Raw genomic sequence first — 21,051 nt, forward strand, 5'->3', positions numbered from 1 at the left:
GACTGAGATTGAGAACCAGATTAAGATTAAGATTAAAATTAATTTGGGTTCGAGATTGAGATTAGGATTGAAATTGAGATTAAGATTGGGTTTAATGTTAACATTGGGATTGAGATTAAGACCAAGACTAATATTAGGGCTAAATTTAAGATTAATAGTGACATTGTGATTGAGATTGGGATTGAGATTAAGATTTAGCTTAAGACTGAGATTGGGATTGAGAATGTAACTAGGACTAAGATTAAGATTGTGATTGAGATTCGAATAAAATATGAAAAAGATATGAAAAAAATAAAACAAATAAAATTTGGGTAAAAGGCAGTAGTTGCGTGGTATCCACAAATAACTTGTTTATTTCTATCGGTAGAAAGCACTCAAATTTAATTAAAGCCAAAAAAGCTTTATTCACTCAATATTTCGTCAAGTCACGAATTAGCCTTTAGCTAAGCGAACACCAGCGATAGCGATAATTGGGCATGCACACCAACGCGTTAGGGATAGAGTTGGGATTATATAGTATGTCGAATAACAAAGTTAAGTTATATAATATGTGTAAATAAATGTTTGTTACTTTCCACTTTCGCTGAGCTTAATTCAAATTTCATCCATACTTTATCTTTCTTACATTTTTGTAATCTTTTTAATTTAAATCAGATGAAATTCGATGATTTTTCACATAACAAATTAATTTTTCCACGATTTAATCAACTTTTCAAATTCCATTCACCGCATAAAACACCTCCTTTACTTAATAAAGGCGCAGGTTGTACGAAGTGAATACAGAAATTGGGCTTTATTTAAAATACTTTTTATTTTAGGCACCTTACGCATTGGAATGCTACACTGTGCGTGGTCAGGTGGATAGAAGCGTGACTTGGCTGCCATGATGCTAACGCTGGTCATTATTATGGCTGATGCGTATGATGATGATGCTGATGGGAGATTGTAATACTTGTTGTTGTTTTTGTTGCTGTAGCTGCCAACATACCAACTCGATGTGGTCGCAAGTTTTGGTCATTCTTGCTTAGCTTTTATTGCTACTTACTACTGCAACAGTTTTTTGTAGGTACTATGGAGCTTCTACCTACTTGGGAATGCAACGTGCATTGTGGCAAGTTGATTGCTTTCCCGATTGCAATTTGCGTTAGTTATAAATGGAAACGTAATATTGGTAAAGTTTAATGAGAAAATCAATCAATTGTTGTAAGAGTTTGTAAAACTTAAAGTAGGTAAAGTATTACTTACAGATTTTGCATTGGACGTGAGAGCTATGTGATTGGCAGCAAACAAAATGCCAAAGTAGAAAATGTAAGTGAATTATTTAAATTGAAAAGGACAACGAAACGAAATTGCATGAAAAATAAAATTTTAAATGAAATCAAAGTGTTTTGTGGTAATCTAATATGATTCTTAATAAAACTTTTATGCGTATACATTTTTCCTTGGTATCTTTTATGAATCACATTATTTATTTCAGTTCATTTTATGAACTTCATTACCTTCTCAACATTCTATGAACGGTCGATTTCAACTTTTCTGACTGGGTAAAAACCGCTTATGCATTTTATAATAAAACACAAAAAATTATATGTTTTAAAGAAACATAAGTAACCAGGTTTCTCTGATATATTTTTGGGCTGAAAAAATAGGTAGTGTTTGCTTTTCATATTGATACAAAACGATTTACGATTTGAATGTTCCGTCAAATACTACATACCCCTAAATGCCCTTATATGAGGGGTAAGCCAAATTGCATCTAGAAAATATTATTTTCTTACATCCACACTTGAGTGCGCTAGATTTTTACACCTACAATTCTTCGGGGTTCTTCGTGTTTTTGGGATAATACAGGATTTTTAGAGGTTTTCAGGATTACTACAGGACTCTAGGGTCTATTTTGGGATTCTCGGGACTATTTCGGTAGATGCTCTTAGCTCAGAGCTCCTAAATGACAGTTATCTTTCTACCCACGAACAATTTAAACATCGAGTTTGAACACATTGATTTTCCTTCGAAAATATCGCAAATTTTGCTCAGTTGGTTATTACCCCTCAAAACCTTATTACTTGGCGCACAGAATACAAAAGCGTTGGATTCAGTGATTTTTGGCGTTGGCACAGCCATATTTTACGCTGCATAACTAAGCAAAAATAACCGCCGTCGGCAGCCTCATTTCACTCATTTGTTTACACAAGAGCTTTTGCCTCTGTTCGTTGGCCAAATTATCCTATCGCTAGCAGGTGAATGCTTAATCCAACCAAATCAACTTGCTAAACGTCAAACTTACACAGCTTGCTTGCTCGGGTGTGTTTGCCTGACTGTCAGTGCTGTCGGATATTTGACTTGCTGCCACGCATGCAAGTGCATTTGGATGTGCGTATGTACATACATACATGCGTACGGATTTATGTGCCTGTGTCTCTTAGGGATATATAAATGTATATATGTGCGTTAGGAGTGATGCAGTTAATTTGTGTACGTGCCAGTCGGCAAAATTCTCAACTCTTCACTCGATTTTATCTTATATTTTTAGGGAATACCCAGACTTTCGAACCTTCTGAATCAGCTACCTTTTCAAATCTAAAAATTACCTGATATAATAAAAACACAGTTGAAAATTCTCTAGTCAACTGTGATTTTTTTTTTTTTTGCTTTAGAAGTACACCTTCTCATCTGCCTTCTAAACAGCTTCCAATGAAAAGGTCTTTTCGGAAAATACCAACCTGAAAGTGTTTACTTAGAAGAGCTGCCCATTTTTCTGACTGGGAGACAAATAGTGCAACTGCAATTGGCAACGTTGTTAGGAATTCACCTTTTTCACACACACCCTCAAGCAAATTTGGCCAAGCGAATACATTTTTTTTTTTTTGCACTAGGGTGTTCAATTATTCTCCTTTTTAAAAAACCGCTTTTTGAGTCATGCGAAAAATTGCAATTTGAAAAACACCCGGGCCAGCATTTTGAAATTACTAAAACCCGGATAAACCGCTTTTATTTTACAAAGTTATCTTACAGTGAAAATGTTCTTGTTGGTATGAAGTGATGACCAAAAATTGCAATAAAACTATTAACAGTAAAGATAGCTTTTATCTTATCTCAACTTTTTTTTAATACATACTTTAGGCATTTTTTCTGACTTTTTTCGAATTTGCGTAGTGTTTTTACCGCCTTAGCCGAGTGCTTAGAGGTGCATTCTGCCAATCGGTAGGTCCATGATTAAATTTCTGCGCCCAGCAACTTCAAAAAGAGTTTGTTTGAAATAGAGATCGCTCCTCGGCAGACAATGGCAAACCTCCGAGTGTACTCCTACCATAAAAAACAACTCATTCGGTGGTGAAGTTAAAGTGAAGATCTCTCCATTTGTGTCACAATATCAAAAAGCGGAGCACGTATTGGAGGAGAAGCTCATTGGGATCAAGTATGATCTGTTCTTTCCCAAATAACCTGGTACCTTTCGAAAAACTCAAAATTGTAATTCTAGTCAAAATTTGTATGAAATGAAAAAACCCGGTTTTTCGATAAAAACCCGATTTATTCGATATTCAAAAAATAAATATTTCAAAAGCAACCACCTATAGATATTCAAAAAACCGGCGGAAACCGTTTTGGAAAAATCGAGTCAACCACCCTATTATGTACCTTTGCTTACGCTTGTTTATTGTATGCCAGCCATATTTGCTAAGCACTCTTGAATTGTTGATGCCTTCGACAATCCGTCGTGTCTATCTTTCTCATTCCCCACTCAGCAGGCTTTTGTGTGACATTAATTGCTCTTCAAGGTGCAATTAAATGCGAATTTGATTGTGTAGTATTCGGCATTTTCATTTTGTCATTTTGGAGATTTTCTCGCTCAAAGGCTAAGCTTATATGTACATACATATGTATATGTATATGTGTTTGATTGTTTATGCTTGAGTTGGTTTATATGTTAGTGTTAGCGGTGCTTTGCTTTGAAATTTAATTTGGTGTAAATTAATGAATGACAATATAGATTTGAAATGAGTTTCCTTAGATTTGTGAACTTAATTTATTCGGCATTGTAAGTGAACTTTAATCGATTTAGTGTACCTTTTGATAACTTTAAGTTTGCAGGGCTAATGAAGGGTTCGAAAAGGAGGTTTACACGCCAATGTCATTGCCTAAGGGAAGATTATTGTATTTAGTAGTAAGTTTTTCGTAGTTAATCTGGAAGTGTTAGTATAAATTTATGCCCTGATGTGAAAATCGTTACACCCTAATAAGCGAATGACAAAACTGTCTACCTTTGGCTGATGACGATGAACGATTGCTAGAAGCGATCAGATACAGATAACAGATCATACAGCACCAGAGGTAATAAGTGACATAGAGCGTTTTACAGCATCACCGACGATATCTAAGTAAATATAAGACAATTGATACTACAGGTCTTCGAAAATTTTGTGATGGAGCGATACTCGGTTGAATAACGGGTAGAAGTGCTCGAAATATTAAAAAAAAAAAATCATCATGAACGATGAGACACATCTTTACCTAATCCACACCCACTGCAATAAAAAAAACTATGCACCCACAACGAGTCACTGTTCGGTGTGGTTTTTGGGTTAGCGGAATCATCGGACCATTCTTCTTCGAAAACTAAAATGTCCTGAATTAGATGAAACAGACTTGTAAAATGTGTGGTTTCAATACATAGGGCGGCGCCACTTGCCTTACAATGCATGAAACAATGGCTCCATTGCGAACATCTGCGATCTTATTGAATCAACCTATATCTCCTTATACATATGTATGTATTTATGATTGAAAATGACATGGAAATAATTTTATTTTTCCGCACGCGACCCAGTCTTATGGGATTATTTTGTGGCACCGAATGAAAATCATAATAAGTCAACATAGGCCGCATAGTAAGATGGCATTAAACAAAGATAACGGAACGAAGTTAGAGACGAACTTTGTAGACCGACTACATGTCGTTATTTCAGCTAGATGAAAATTGGATACCATGAATCAAGACCTTTGCGCTTCAGATGCCGGAAGTTACCAGAGCAGCTTAAAGTTAAAAGAACAAACGCAGCTTTCTATGAAGAAGGTCAAAAAGCGACAAGAGAAATTATTTGATTTTATTTTTTCGAAATTCGGTTTGACATGTAACTCAGCCAAAAAAGAGGCGTCGCGACGGGACTGAAAAGAGTCAGAATAGGCCCAAAGAGCACAAGGTATCTACACCATCGTGACGATTAAAAAATTGACGGCGCACAGTGTAAGATTTGGAACTAAAATTACCATCAAAATAAAAGCTTTTATTTCTTGTCTTTTTTTGACCTCTAAACAGGAACTTTTTTTAAAGAAATTTCAAGCCATTTTTCCGTTCTTGCGACCTTTTAATGGATTTTTTGACACAATAACAGCTAAAATATGTGCTTAAACTTTTAAAATAGTTTTCGCATATTAATTTCACTACAAATAAAGAAAAAATTTAAAACATACTGTAGCTTAAGGTCAAAGTAATTATTTTATTCAACGAAAAGTGTTCGAATTTCGATGGGCCTGGAGGTATTAAATAGTACGACTACTCTAAATTAGTCTGGGTTTTAAGAATGTATCAGACGGCGGATGATATGGCGCGAGCTGAATCCACTCTTAATGAATACTCTGCAGTCCACCAGAAGCAACCAAGAAATTGGTTAGGGTTAAGTGATTTGAAGAATCATCAGGTTTTGACTCCATCTTATAGCATAGTTTTCAGGGAAATAGTGAAGCTGCTACCAGACAAGATGGCGGGTTATAATTTTGGTGTTTTGTCAATTGAAAAAAGTCCGAAGGCTGCGGTCGTGATAGGGGGCGGTACGGGAGGCAGTAGCAATATCGGTTTCCGAGTCGAAAAACCTGCTGCCGATGTGCAATTTGTACACAGCATAAGTATTTATTTGCCTATATTAAGCTCTTTTGTTTTTTGTTAGCGATTTTCGTTAAAGAGTCTACCAGTGACACCAAACCGAATTGCTGCTAAATAGGGCACATAAAAAGACATTTTTGGAGTCGAAATGCCGCGTGGCTAATAAACTTGTATATAAAATCTTTCTTTTAAGATATTCTTTTTCCAATTGCTAAACAGAAAAAGACAAATCCGTGGTTGTATCAGATATCAAAAAGCATTATAAGAAAATAATTAAATTTGACTTACCTCAGTGCAAAATTCACAACCGCACAACTGCAGCGTTGTCGCCTCTCCCTGCGTTTCCACATCAATTAGACACAGCTTGCAAGTGAACGGCTGAAAACGCTTCATCGGTTGTATCGCTGGCGCTGGTGTTGTTGCGTACGGCGCATAATGCCTGCCATCCACGACAGACACAGACATATCAGCACCCGGCACGCCGTTAACAGCCGACGACGACATTGTTACCGTCATAGCATCATCATCATCTTCCTCACCAAATCCATCGACACAACGTCCGACATCGTGTGCCATGTTCGCCTTTGACATTGCCAGCAGTGATGTAATGGTAAAGGGATATGTTTGCGATGTTGTTGGCAACGCATAGGTGGGCGCGGGCGTAGTGGCCGATGAGCAGGAGCTAGAGGTGCACGGTGTACTCGCCGAGGAGGCAGCGGATGTTGGCGATGACGGCAGATCGACGAGTATGCCTGAGGTGTTGCTGTTGCTAGTGCTGGCGTATGAGGACATTGTTGTCTGCGCGTGCGGTGAGTTGGCGGTGGGTGTGACTACTAGTGATTCTGGTGCGACGACGATTGCTGCAACTGTTGCTGTGGTCGCTGCTGCTGCTGCTGTTGCTGTTGCTGTAGGTGTGGTGGGTGTGCTGGCGTGCGGCGATGTGATGCTTGATGTGAGCGTAGCCGTGGTTATATTGGACGGCGGTGTGATGCTGCTCGCGCTATGCGTGCTTGGCGCGCCAGCGGAGCTCTTTCGGGAACAATTACCACTACTGCTGCCACCGCCGCTGGCACATTGTTCCGCGGCGTTTGCATCAGCATTGCGATTACTAGCTAATACATTATTATTACTATTTAACTGACTACTGCTTACATTACTAATTTTACGTTCGCGCTTCTGTTGATGTTGTTGTGATGAGTGTATTGGTGGCTTGCAATCGAGTGATGCTGCGAGCGCTTGCAGCTGTTGCTGTGATGCAGATGTGGGCATTTGTGTGGAGGGAGGCGCTTGCATGAACGCTCCTCCGCTACCATTCGATGTAACATTCAGCGAATAACGCGAACTGGAAGCGGCTAAGGAGAGTAGACTAGAGCAACGCGAACATGTCGCTGCAGCATTGATGCTCGTAACGCTGTTGCGCAGCCGATTCAATGGTCGTATTTGCTCGACGCCGCTTGCGCTGTATATGCCACTGCCGGTGGTGTGTGTACGTCGCATACCACTGCTTCCGGCGTTCGCACCGCCACCAGCGCTACAGCTGTTGTGTCGAGCAACGCCGCCGCCACTGCCGTGTTTTGCGCCCGCACCCAGATGCGCTGCTGCACTGCCACCGAAAACGGGCGAACACAACGAATTAGTTTGACGCGTCAGCGCCAAAACAGTCTCACACTTGCGCAAGCCACGGTACTGCACTATCGAATGTGACTTCTCGTTGTACAAGCTGGCCGCGCTGTCTTCGCGCCGCATCATGTTCCACAGCTTTTGTTGCACAACATTTAGCGATGAACTGCTACCCTGTATCGCGCCGTTTACGTTCAACTTTTCGCCACTATAATCACTTTTACGCTGCTCCAATGCCGCTGCAAACCCTTGCTTATATTGACGTCCAGCCAGCGCGGCATCACGCATAAGCGCCAAATTTTGCTCTGATGGCGTACCCGTAATAGTTATTTCCGGAGAGGCGGGCATTGGTTGATGTGAGACGATGTTGTCTGATCGACTCGCCAATGTTGCTACTGATAAAGCGTCCGCATTGCCGCTATTACCCGAATTGCTGCTAGTACGTGCGCTCGATGACTTACGTCCCACTAGAGACTTCAGAAAGTTCTCAATACGCCTGCGCGGCGGCAGCGTGCCACTAAGCGAATTCACCAATCCACCTTCGCTTTCATATCCATTCACCGGTACCGATGTTTGCTCTGCACTAGTTGATAGGCCAACGCCTCCCGCACCACACCCGCTGGCGGCCATTTCATTGAGCAGCGTGGTATTGTGTGCGCTCGCCAACGGAAGCGATGTAGGCGCTGGTGGTGCACCACCATTTGCACGCCTCGCTTGGCCGCTGTGTTTCTGTTGTGCGCGACTGATGGCGGTGCCAACACCACTGCCGCCGATACTGATGCCAATGCCGTTGCCACCAACGCTGCCATCCTTGCCACTGTGGCTCTGACTGTTGGCCTGCGTATGCAGCTGCGCCTGTATGTTGACTTGGTTGCGCGTCTCTAGCAGCGCAACGGTTTCATTGTCCACCGCCGTTGAAGAGTTGTTTGTGGACCGATGGTGTTGGTAGTGGTTGAGGTGTTGTTTCTTTGTGTTGGCCAGATTGTGAATTGGTGAGGAATCCTGCGGAAAACGAATGGAACAAGAAGAAATTCGTTAATTTTGACATTGAAGTGAATATAAATTGATTTATAATTGTATTTTTGTTTTGAATTTTCGTTTGTGTGTTTTTGAAATATGACTTTTCGTGGGTTTCTAGCAGTAATCGAAATTTCTAAATCAGTGTCGGAAAACTAAAAAAATTTGTTGAGTGCCTACCACGAACTAGATATTTGAGGGAGTCACTAAGCCTTGCTAAACCCTTGCACGGTGTACGGCTTACAAATCTGCCCCATATTAAAACCGGTTTTACGTTCACTGTGGATGGGTTTTGAAAAACTTTCTAACCTTCATACTACCCTATGCTACCACGTCGACGGTGAACCAACTCGAAGTAATCTGCTCGTTTTCTCGGCGCACACAGCCAAAATTACCAATGAAGTGCAGAGCTGCAACAAAGTTCTCAAATCGCTCGCAGGCAGCACTTAGAAAGCAATTAGCTGCCTGTTCTAAAGTATGCTACGCCTGTGTGGTCGCCGGTCACAAGTACAACGCCATAAGGCAGCACTCCGGACAGCCAAGGGTTGATTTCTGTTGTCGCCTGAACATCACATCCACAGTGAGATCCAAAGGCTCGCAGCAAGAGAGCACAACATCATGCTCAGTAAGCAGTTCTTAGTAGAGTGCTATAGCCGTGAGTAGCCGAACACATACATGTTTGATGCAGAGCCGTCACCTAGGCAAGTCAGTAGGCATGAGCTGAAGGCCAAGCTCCAGTGTCACGTAAAATAGCCGCTGGACCCGAGACTGTACAGATATTTACATCCACGTATACTCTGGGTAGCGACCAAACACGCGTTTGGGAGCGAGCTAAAGTGAGAAGGCGTAAAACTTCGCGTGCACTGGGTTTGGGTCCCGCCACGTTAAAATGCATAACTACCTGGGATTTTATAAAAAAATACTAAACCTAAAATAGACTAAAGAAATATACTCGAAATTTTTAAAATAACGACGAGTCTATTATTTCTGCCGCCAGTGTACCTGTGCCTACTTACTACTTAACTTTAGTCAACGCTAAGTTAAGCATAACTTTATTTATTTATTTTTTTCAAATTTCCCCTCTACTCACCCTAGAATCCTGTTCCAGTTCCTCTTCGAGCGCACTATAGACCGGAGCGTACCACGAGTACGCGTGTTGCTTTCGTGTTGCCGCAGCCGTGGTTGTATTGCTTTGGCCTGATTGCTGTTGCAGTTGCTGCTTTTGTTGTTGTGGAATGACGTTGGTAGTTGCTGTTGTTGTCGCTGGATTATCAGCCTTCAAATTCTGATTATGTTTATGCAAAACAGCACCAATTGAACCGCTGCCGCTCGCACTGCCACTGACACTGGCAGTTTTGCCCGTTGCGGCGTTGCAGTAATTATTGTTCGCACTGCAGCACGTCGATGTGGTCACTAGATTATTGTTGTAGTTCAATTGTAAACTACGGCGTTGTTGTTGTTGTTGTTGTTGTTGTTGCTGGTGTTGCTGTAGTTCCTGCTGTTGCTGATATGAAGCTGGCAAATGCCTGACAGGTTTGCGTGCAACGTATTCCTTAGCCGAGCGTAAGCTGGCACTATGTTGAAGTGGCTGTAGCTGCTGTTGTTGTTGTTGTGGCTGATTGTGTTTTTGTTGTTTCGCCTGCTGTTGTTGCTGTTGCGTGGTGCAATTATTATTAGTACCACCACCGTGATAGGGTGTCACAGACGCTGTGCGCTGCGGCAACAAATCCTTCTTGGTGAATATCAATGAAGCGCTACTCTTCGGCAGTCGTATGGAGCGTTGCTTATCCGCAACGGTGGTCTCGATATTCGTTAGCAACGGCTCTGTCTCGGAAAGCGGCAAATTTATGGTACAATCGTTCTGATTGTGCGATGGTGAGTCTGCGGCTGGGAAGTTGATTATGAAATGCTCAGCCGCGTCATCAAATGCGCTGCTAGCACGCGAATAGGTGTTAGGAAAACCGGCCGCTGTTCTACTGTTGCTGCTGCTACCGCCGCCGCCAATCGAACCGTCCTCACTCGACGAGGAGCGCGAATATTGACTGGCGTAGGAAGCTCGGTGCGTTGGCACAGGCGCCGCACTGGCAGCTGATGCGCGCCGATATGGCGGTGGCACGTCCGCTAGAGGCCGTTGCGGCAAGTAAGCTGTTGTGCTACCTTGGAGTGGGTAGACGGGCTCATGTGGCGGTGATGTGCTCAGGTCCAGCAATTGTATGCAATCAAGACTGGTGCTTTGCGGCTGCGGTTGATGCGGTTGCTGTTGCTGCAGTTGTTGTAAATGCTGGCGTTGCACAAATTGCTCCTGCCTACTTTTATCATTCACTGGCAGTTTGACACTAACTGGATATGCTGCAGAATTTCGGCTTACTCTTGGTTTTGGTATCACAACGCCCACCTCTTTCTCCGCGGGCGCAACTATTGTGGTCGCTACAAAATTCAGCGGTTTATCAACGGTAAAGTTCGGTTGCTCAAAATGGTATTTGCGCGCTTGTTGCGCTGCAGTTGTATCGTAGTGTGACTGGTTGAGAAGTGTCAGTGGAGTGGTTTGGGGTTGTTGGAGCTGCTGTTGTTGTTGTTGCTGCTGATGGTTCTGCTGCTGATATTGCTGTGGCCGCAGTTGTAAAGGAAGCTGTTGATGCTGTGTAGTGTAATGTTGTTGTTGCTGTTGTTGTATCTGACGTTGTCGCTGTGTGTTGATGTGCACCTCATTATTCTGCTGCAGCGCGGCTGTTTGCATTGCTGGTGGCCTCATCTTTGAAATTGTAATTAATGGCGTTCACGGTGATGTTGCAAGTTGCAGGTAAGTACTTGTGGCATGATGCTGCTGACGCATTAACGCAGTGACCAACAAAGTTCCAAGTATACATTTTCATAATGGCGGCCTACAACGAAAAAGCAACAAAACAATAAATCAACAGTGGAAATGAGAAACTGTGTTTGGGTAGTTGGAGCTGGAACTTGATTGATTTATTATGAACTAAGAAGGATGGATTTGGAAGCCAATGAGTATGAGTGGAAAAGGGAAAATATATATGTATGGATAAGTACAGTGGTTGTAAAAATTATAGGCGCAGCACACATGAACAAGTTTTAACCATTTGTTTAATTTTTTTTTAATTTTAGTAATTTTTTGTATAAAAATATAATTCATTTTTCAAGAAAAACCGTGTACAATATTAAAAAAATTCAAAAAATTTTTGTGAATATCTCGGTAATGGTATCTGTCTTCCTATTCGTATTCGTGTCCATCCAAGTCTTCGCCTCAGCATTCATTTTCGTGTTGCTCCTCGTATTCGTTTTCGTTATAGTTTTCGTATTAATTTCTATATTGGCATCGTCCTGTGTTTGTATTTGTCTTTGTGTTCCTTATCGCATCCTGCGTCGCATTGGTCCGTCTTTGTCTTTGTCTTTTTTTAGTCAAAATAATATAATGCAACGTGTATCACTTTCTGTTGGAAATACATACAGACATACGTAAGTATGGACATAAGTACATATAAAGGTATAAATGCATACAGAGTAGCGACGATCAATAATTTTTAATTTTAATCAAAAAATTATACCGAACTAAAGGCAGGGACTTGAAACAGAAACAAAATCATTCGAGCGGTTAGTAGCTTTTTTTTGAAGATAAATAAAAAAATTGCCTAATTTTTTCACCCATTTTGTATCTTAAAACGCTCGATTTTTGGGCAATTTATTTTAAACTTGTACACAGGAATATTTCTTTTACTCTAAAGAACTTAGATTCCGCATTTTTATATCTGCAAATCGAAGTTGCCAAAGCACCGTAAAGTCTCAAAATTGTCACTAAAATAAACTAATAAACAAAAACAAAAACAAAATATTTCGCTTCACTACTTCGTGTTCAGTAAGCGTTTTCGTCAAGCTCGAAAAATTACAATCGCAAAATCTAGGCTCGGCACCCAGACCGACACATTAGACGTATTCTACTTTATAAAATAAAATTTCTTTTGAATTGTTGAAAATGTAAATTATTAAACTGTTTGGAAATCTATCGATAATCTCAAACCCTTAAGTAATTGTATAAATTTCATTATACGAATGACATGCAATTCAGTAAATACGCGGCTTAAATTGCATTACTTTTACTATACATAAGTACACTTTATAATTCTAATACACTTTACTATGAAATCGCAATGAATAAAACAAAGTGAAGAAAAAAAAATTGAAAATTGATAATACCCCAAAGCACAAAGGCATTTTTACAACGACTATTTTCGCTGCTTTTTTTTGTCCACTCGCTCTTCGTAAATGCACACTTAAAAGTGCTTGAAAATCGAATTTCCAGCAACTCAAAAAAAGTTAGATGAAACTGTGAAACGAAGTGAAATTTATATAATCTCACATTGACAATACCCTGCGATATTCCACTGACAATGAGCAACTGAATTTGAAATTCGATTGAAAATGACAATTCGAATTAATGTCGTGGTCGTTTACAAAGTAGGTACTCAGTTATTTTTTTATTTTCTTATTGGCATTCGCTTTGTACGTTGTCATTTAGCTATTGTTCGTAACTAGAGTGTATACATTTACATACATACATATACATATATACACTGGTGGCAGAAACAAAACAACCGTCTTATTTTGACGATTTCGGCTATAATTCTTTTGTTTTTAAAGTCTAATATTTTTTTAAGTCCAGCTCAATACTTATGTTATAGACTGTATATAAATGCGCATTTCAAACTTTGTACAAATATTATACAAATTCAATTAAATTTGGTAAAACAAAGTGCAAATTTCAAGCAGCTAAAAAGTCGCGTTGGTTTTTAATAATTTCGTTTGCCGCCTAATATTTTCGTTTTTTTTTTTTAATATAAATAGTGCAGTTTAGGAAAATTGTCGGTGATTTTTCAAATTCTGTTTTTGCGAACAGTTTGGCCCATTTAGATGCGTAGGTGAGGCTGCGAACAACTTGCGCGGGTCACGCCATAATCCTCGACATAGTGGGGGGTGGAGTATAGTAGCTGTGACTATCATGTCGCGAAGATTGACTTCCATGGGAATTTCAATGTCCATTTTCCAGACAGAAGTGACTGGGAATTTAGAATAGCTCTTAGCGATGACGAAATACAAATTTTCATGGACGACTCCAAAATGGATATTGGAACGTCATCTCGCAGGAATTAGCTCTGACAAAGTCTTATGTACTCCCAGATCACTGCAATGTTTTCAGGCTGAGATATATGCAATCGACAGGGCGGCAAGGCTGGTGCGCATGATTGACCTAGCTCCATCTAAACTTGCCTTCGTCGTTGTCAGTCAGGCGGCTATCAAAGCCTTAGGCTCGGTAACGACTAACTCGATATGTGTTAAGGAATGCCGAAGATCCCTACAAGCTCTACAACAGCAACACATAATCAACCTTTATTGGGTCCCAGAGCACAATGATGTCCCAGGAAATGAGGAACCTATCGAATGTGCAAGGAAGGGATCTGAGAAGGAGCTTGCGAAAGCGATTCAGATCATGAAACTTCCCCTGCCATTTATGTCTTCAGCAGTCGAGAGACTGACCAGGGCAGCTACTAACAGCAGGTAGGAAAATTTGCACACGGCGCGAAGAACGAAGAACAAATTTATTAAGGCTGTTAAAGCCAAACGTTAAGATTCTCACAGGAATACTAACGGGACACTGGACCATTAGACATATGGCCGCCAGGCTAGGAGCACCGCATAACGTTTTATGTGGAAGCTGTAGAGAAGAGGAGGAGTGGTATTCTAATTTAGACCTATAAATTTTTACTACAGATTCGGATTCCGCGGATAAAAATATGCAGCTTATATTTGAAACTTTTTTCTCGTAAGTGCCATTTTCAAACTCTAAATGACTTCCGAACTTCAAGTCGTCCTGAACTTATTAACTGAGTGAAAATATTTTTAGAGCGGGTGGACATGTATAATGAGCTAGACTTTTACAAAAAAAAAATATTGAACATTAAAAACAAAAGAATTATAGACAAAGCGGAAAATTATGGCGTTTCAACTATTTCTGCCACCAGTGTATGTCTGTACATCTGAAGGCATAAACTTTTCAGCACTTTGTCGAATTAGTCGATAATAAGATCAGCATCAGCACAAAAAAAAAAGAATAAAAAAAAACAAAAAACTCCAACATACCAGCACACAAAGTAGTGAAAACAAAGAGCATCAGTAATAAGATGAAAGATAAATAAAAAGTAGGGATAAAATGTAAGTGCAGAATAAAAGGTTGTAAAGCGCTTGAAATGCTTATTCTTTTGCCTTACTCAATCATTTGTTAGTTGCTCACTCACCTCACCCACACACTAACGCTTAGCGCTCATTCATATCTGCTCATTTCATTCGACTAATCCATTTATAAAGTACTTCAAAGTTTGGGAATTACAGTCATTGTCAGCGGGAGTAGCAGTTACATATTTACTTACTATGTACCACCGTCTTTGGCAAACCATCACCGCTTACACGCTGGCACAACGTAGTACATACATATTTCTCGTTCATCATTCACTTATTCATTTTTCAATCAGCAGCGGCAGCTTTTGTGCGGAAGCTAGCCGAGAGCAAAACATACATCAAATGGAAATGTACAGCCATTTCAGCTCAATTGCATTAAAGTGATTTCCGCTTTACGTCTGAAAAAAAAAGCGCAGAAACAGCAACAGCAACAGCAAGCATTCAGCCACAATGGCATACAGCAGACACTACACAGTTTATGTCTGTGGTGCCAAAGGAGGTAGCGAACGCACAAGAAGATTCGCCTCCTATTTCGATACAACTCATAACAAGTAATTTTTAGCAAAAAAAACCGACTTCAACTCCCATATAAAAAAAAAAAAATATATATATATATATATCATGATCCACTGATCGGATCTCAACCAGATTAGTATGGGACCACCTCTGAGACACAACCTTTCCGATGCAAAAAGAATTATCGAAATCGGTGGTGACGTGGTCCAAAGTTATGCGGTAACATACATAAAAAAAAAAAAAAATATTCCGACGAACTGATAACCTCCTCCTTTTTTGGAAGTCGGTTAAAAAAAGATAGCTAGTAAATGCTAATCGGATGTAACCTAGCGCAAACAGCGCTTCCATTTCTCATCCGAGTTGAAACCTTTCCCTTGCTTGGGCACTACTCCACCGTACCCGTTCATCCGCTGGCTTCAGTCGTAATGACCAAATCTGCTAAATCTGGCTAGAAGCAATGCGATGTCAAATGGCATAGCCAGCATGGTATTATTTACCAGCTGTGTGTACGTATGTATGTGCGTAATATAGCTGCGAGCAGGAGTAACAACTCCAAATGCTTCACTTCCACATAGCAAATCCGAACTACAAGTCTGGCGCTGGCAATTCGAGTAGTTTCAAATAACCATAGTTGTTTTTGTTGTTTAGTATCTCGATTGCTGCTGCCACTACTCACTTCTGCTAATTCTACGATTTGTAATGTCTTTGTCGCTGGCTATTTGCGGTAGTATTAGTACTAGTAGAGGAGGAGTAGTGGTAGTAGTAGCCATGGCTCATGGTGCTGCCATTGCCAGGCGAATGCCATTCATTCAACACATTGTTGCTTTATACAAATATATGTATGTATACACATGCACACAAACACTTATACAAATATGGACAAACAAACATAGATTCATAAGGGCACGCATACATTGTAGACTTATAACAAATGTTGCAAATGCAGACGAATTTCACGCTTGAGCTATGCTTGAAACTCTGATAAAATGTCGAATTAATGAATCAGCAGCGTGGAAATAATGTAGAATCTGGCAAAGCAGTCAACGAAGCATTGATGGCTAGCAAAAAGCAATGCTGGGTAATAGCAGCAGTTGGCTATTTTAGCTGTCATGACCAAGGGTTATGACTAAGCGGATAATAGTAAGCTTCATATGAATGGGATTTTCGAGATAGAGTTGCCACAAAATAATTGAGTTTTGCATACGAGAAACATGAAACAATTTAAGCCAGATCAATATTTTTTCAAAGCGTGGGTTGGTGGGTTGGTACTTGGCTTATCTTAGCATTGATTCAGTTGCCCAGTTCGTTTGCAGTCTCTGGTATTATCTGCTGTCACGATTTTCTGTTATTTTCAAATCTCCATAACCTCCATATCCAAATCCCCATAAACCGTAAGTACATCGATTTCCGATAGCACTTCTAATTTCTGACAATTTAATTAATCATTCCAGTTTTTTTTATTTATTTTTTTTAAAAATGCAAAAATTCAAATTTTAACAGAAGAAAAATTTAAAAATAATGGGTACTGTGCCAAATTTTTGCATTTGTTCTAAAGCCTGCTCCGTTACAAAACAAAAAAAAAATCAAGTTACTAATGAAGAAAATCGATGGATAAATAAGAAATAATGAGTGGTCAAATGAAGAAACGCAAAGATTTTTTGTATGAAAAACGAACAGAAAAGAAAGTTACTCATACGCCACGTACACCTGAGTACCAAGCTTTTCTAATCATATTTCAAACAAAAAATCGTAGTCTTAATTTGAATCTTAATTTTAATTTTAATCTAAATATTAATTTTAATTTTAATTTAAATCTTAATATTAATCTTATTCTTACCCTTAATCTTATTCTTAAGTTTAATCTAAAGTTTTCTTTGTCTTAATCTTACTCTTAATCCCAATCTAAATCTTAGTCTTGATCTTAATCATATTATTAATTTTAATCTTAACCTTAATCTTAAACTTCATTTAATATAAATCTTAAACTTAAACTTAGTATCAACCTCAATCTGAACATATGTAAACATTTGTTAAAAAGTTTGAGCCGAGACCAAAAAATTTCGCCAATTGCCTCTCTACTTTACGGATTTGCGCCTGTTGTACATCCCGAAGGCGGACAGGTCCTTCTACTCTTGGCTTCATTGCCCACCCATGGCTGCCAACTGAAAGGATCTCTTCAGCTGAGCCTCGACATCCACGCATACAACATGTCCAAGCCAGCGCAATCGATGCATTTTTATGCGCTTAACTATGTCGACGTCGTTAAAAAGCTCCGTCAGTTCGTCAGAAATACTATAAATAAAATGACCTCACCAAATTTCTTTAAAAATTCAAACCTTTTTACCACGGAATAAAAGAATTTTTTTTTCTTTTAATACAGTCAACTGTAAGAAATATGTTAAATCAGAACTCAACTGTAAAATATTTGAGCTGTTCTAAGAAAATGTACATAAAAGCGCTTATCAAATTTTAAGCATTCAGCAGCCGGCATTGATTTTTGCACTTGGCTTTTACGGCCATCACACATTTGCAATCGCTGGTGAAAAAAAAAAACCAAAAAACTACCAGGCTGCAAAAGAATCAAACGGCGCTGAACCGGAAAAGCGAGTGTAGATGGGCAGAGAACACAATGAAGTGTGATCGACGTTTTTGTGTGATGTTTTTTTTTCCTTTTCTTTGACGCCCCAGAATATGGCGATTGTCTGCAATGCAAATTTTATTTTTTTTTGCCAACTATTTCTCTATCTTTTTTAATATTCTCTACATGATAGTCACATAAATCTTCTGCTCACTGCAGTGAGCGAATTTTCTGTTGCTACTGTAATGATAGCAAGCACTATGGATTGGCATGCCACAAACACCACCAATGAATTGATGATGCAGAATTTTAGTTTTACGAGCAACCAAATCTGATGGTCGATCGGCCGAGTTAATTTCAGCATGTCCGTTTTGAAATGAATTCTATCTATCTATTCATCTTATGCTGCGGCAGCAGCAAGTTAGTTACTCATTTCACACGCCGCTGCAGAGCGCTCAGCTGCAGCGTACTCACCGCTGCCGTCGCCGCCGCCGCCGCCACACGACCATTTGCGCGGAAGTACTTCGATTGAAAATTCAATTTGTCCAGCTGTCAATTCATGCTTAAATAAATTTTACTTGTCTACTTCGACATTTCGCTTCCGAATGGAAAGCTAAGAAAGGATGCGGTGGAAGATAATAAAGTTGAGAATGCACGTCAGGCAGCTGGATGGGCTGCGTTGAATTGTGTGTGTGTGTGTGTGTGTGTGTGTGTGGGCAACCAGCAACATCCACCCGCTAACAGTAACCGCCGACAGTTTTCTATGTAATCTGTGTTTGCTTTTTAAATCTATGAAGTTTTTATGTTTTCCATTTTTTTCTTTTCTTTTCGTAATTTTGCAGTTTTATTTGAGTTATTTCGAAGAATATTCACTCATGCAGATATATCAGAGATATTTCTGAATCTCTCAGCCACTTACAGGCGTCCCTGCACTTACATGTGTACATTTGAGATATATGTATATGTGTAAGCCCTCACTAATCTTTATGTCCTATCTTAATAAGTGCTAGAATTTCACCAAGCAGTCGAAATATTTTTGCTACTTCCACTAATACTTGCTAATCAAACAATCTTTTGAATGAAAACTTTTGCAATTAGACACGCTTGAAGTGAGCGCAGACTAAGAAAATATATTTTAATATTTACCAAAGTTTTGGAATGCAAGACGTATCAGCAGACAAAGACTGTTTCAGTACTAAAATCTGAATAGCACGTTTTGAGAAATAGGAAGTGTGCAGTGTTGTGTTTATTTGGAGCTATGTGTTTGTATTTCTAATTTTTTTTTATTAGCTTAACGTACAAATACATAGTACCTATGTACATATATAATAAGGTTAGGTGTAAATGAATAGAAAATACAATGTTGGCAAACAAGTTTTTCAAAACTTTTGCAAATTTTTTAGAATTTTTTTAATTTTTTTCGGAACCTTTCGGCTTTCCTTTGGCCGCATCAGTACTTTTTTAGATCTTTTTAGGATCTTCAGAAATTTTATCGGTATCATTTCGATACCCATTGCAATTTTTCGAGGATTTTCGTGTTTTATTCGGAACTTTTCGGTATACTAAAAAAGAAGTAAAAACATACTTAATTATTTTTCGGAGTTTCCCGAGATTTTTAATTTTTTTTTAGTTTGGGGAATTTTTTCTAAGGCTATCGATAATTTTCGAGTGTTTTTTTTTAATTCACTTTTCGTTTTGTATTTGAAACCTTTATGTATACTTAAAAAAATATTATATAAATTTTTTGTAATTTTTCGAGGGTTTTCGTGACTGCAAAATTCTTTCGAGTTTCCAGAAAATTTTCAGGGCTTCAGGTAATTTTTTTTTCTGACTGCGAAACTTGCTTCTGTATTTTCTCGGGACCTTTCGGAATTTTTTGGCACTTAACGTGTTTTTTTCTAAACTTTTTGGAATGCTTAGAAAAATTTCACCTTTATTTTGTAAAAATCAGTAAAAATTAAAATAAATTTTTTTTGGTTTCCAAAATTTTGTTTTAAAATTTGTATCCAGCGTGGTACTACAAAAAAAAAAAATTTGGAAAAATTTATTTCGTTTTTAAAAAACGCGGGAAATTTTCTATAGGTACAAGTCACGAAATTAATTTTTTTTTAATCTTTTTCATAAAAATCTACTTAAAAAAATTAATTTTAGTTTTCATTACTTTTTTGAACTACTTAAATAATTAATTTTAGTTTTCATTATATTTTTGAAAGACTTAAAAAAATAAATTTTAGTTTTCAGAATTTTTTTTCACAAATAACCATAATATAAAAAAAATATGTGTACACTTTCATACCTAGCCCAAGTACAGCTATTTACCCAATATATGAACGAATTCCAAAGCGTTACTTTTTTCCTATAAGCTTGACGTGAAATAACCCATATATAAGGAAATCTTAGTTTTGGTTTTTTAAAAATATAAATAAAGTTTAAACTTTAATTTATTTCAATATAAAGAAATAAGAATTAAAATGTTCTACTTATTTTATTTCTTTATCGAGATACTTAAGATTCGCATATAGCTTACTTACTTACGTATTTCACGCTTTCTTGTGGTAAAAAATTCATATTTCAATAAATATTATGAAAAGATCTAACCATAAGGGTTTTTTTCTTAAAATATCCGTTTCAAAAGAAAAAAAAATTATTTCACCTTTCCTAAAATTTTTTTTTACAAAACTAAAACTGAATCGAAAATATAAGAAATGCGATTTTTGTACACGTTTCCATTTTAAATCAAATTGTTATACAATTATTCAAACTTTTCAAATCATAAAACATTAACCATGCGTAAGACATGTTCAACCTATCGAAATCGTCATATCTTAATGTCAATTGTTATTATTTTTTTATTAAGTAAATCGCGTGGATACATGGCGTATGAGTTATGAATTCGGGCTCTTCCGAAAAAAAACTTCTGTGATGAGCCTAGCGTTGTCGAAAAAATTCCACCAACCTTCATTACCAGCTAAAATGACCTGAGCCGAGATTATGAAGTTCTCGTTCGGCTGCTTAAAACTATTCTAGAAAAGCCTTTACTAGTTGCAATAAATGAGTTGCACTTTCAAAGTCCGCAGTAATATCAGTTGTAGAGATCTAGGCATTATAGGAAGTTATAGTTCCGCCTGGGGAAGTCCTGTGAGGTAATCAGATATAAAATTCCAAGAAAGAACAATAAACTGTACAATTTATA

The 21,051-nt window shown here is 38.5% G+C and overlaps 1 protein-coding gene across 4 annotated transcripts in view; it reads right to left on the reverse strand.

Annotated features, from left to right (window-relative positions):
* Nucleotides 1–21,051, reverse strand: part of LOC108358517 (mucin-12) — a 142,750-nt gene that overhangs the window by 102,125 nt on the left and 19,574 nt on the right. For all 4 annotated transcript variants that reach the window (XR_001846789.1, XM_017609916.1, XM_017609918.1 and 1 more), the window contains exons 2-3: nucleotides 9,609–11,400; nucleotides 6,170–8,503 (exon numbers count right to left, since the gene is read on the reverse strand). Coding sequence is in view for 3 of the 4 variants with exons in the window: in XM_017609916.1 (XP_017465405.1) it covers nucleotides 6,170–8,503; nucleotides 9,609–11,270 (3,996 nt within the window). In the remaining variant the exon portion in view is untranslated. The remainder of the gene's footprint in view (nucleotides 1–6,169; nucleotides 8,504–9,608; nucleotides 11,401–21,051) is intronic.

Source organism: Rhagoletis zephyria, unplaced genomic scaffold (assembly GCF_001687245.7).
Source record: "Rhagoletis zephyria isolate East Lansing unplaced genomic scaffold, Rhagoletis_zephyria_1.1 Rzeph_scaffold_00266, whole genome shotgun sequence".
Taxonomy (NCBI): domain Eukaryota; kingdom Metazoa; phylum Arthropoda; class Insecta; order Diptera; family Tephritidae; genus Rhagoletis; species Rhagoletis zephyria.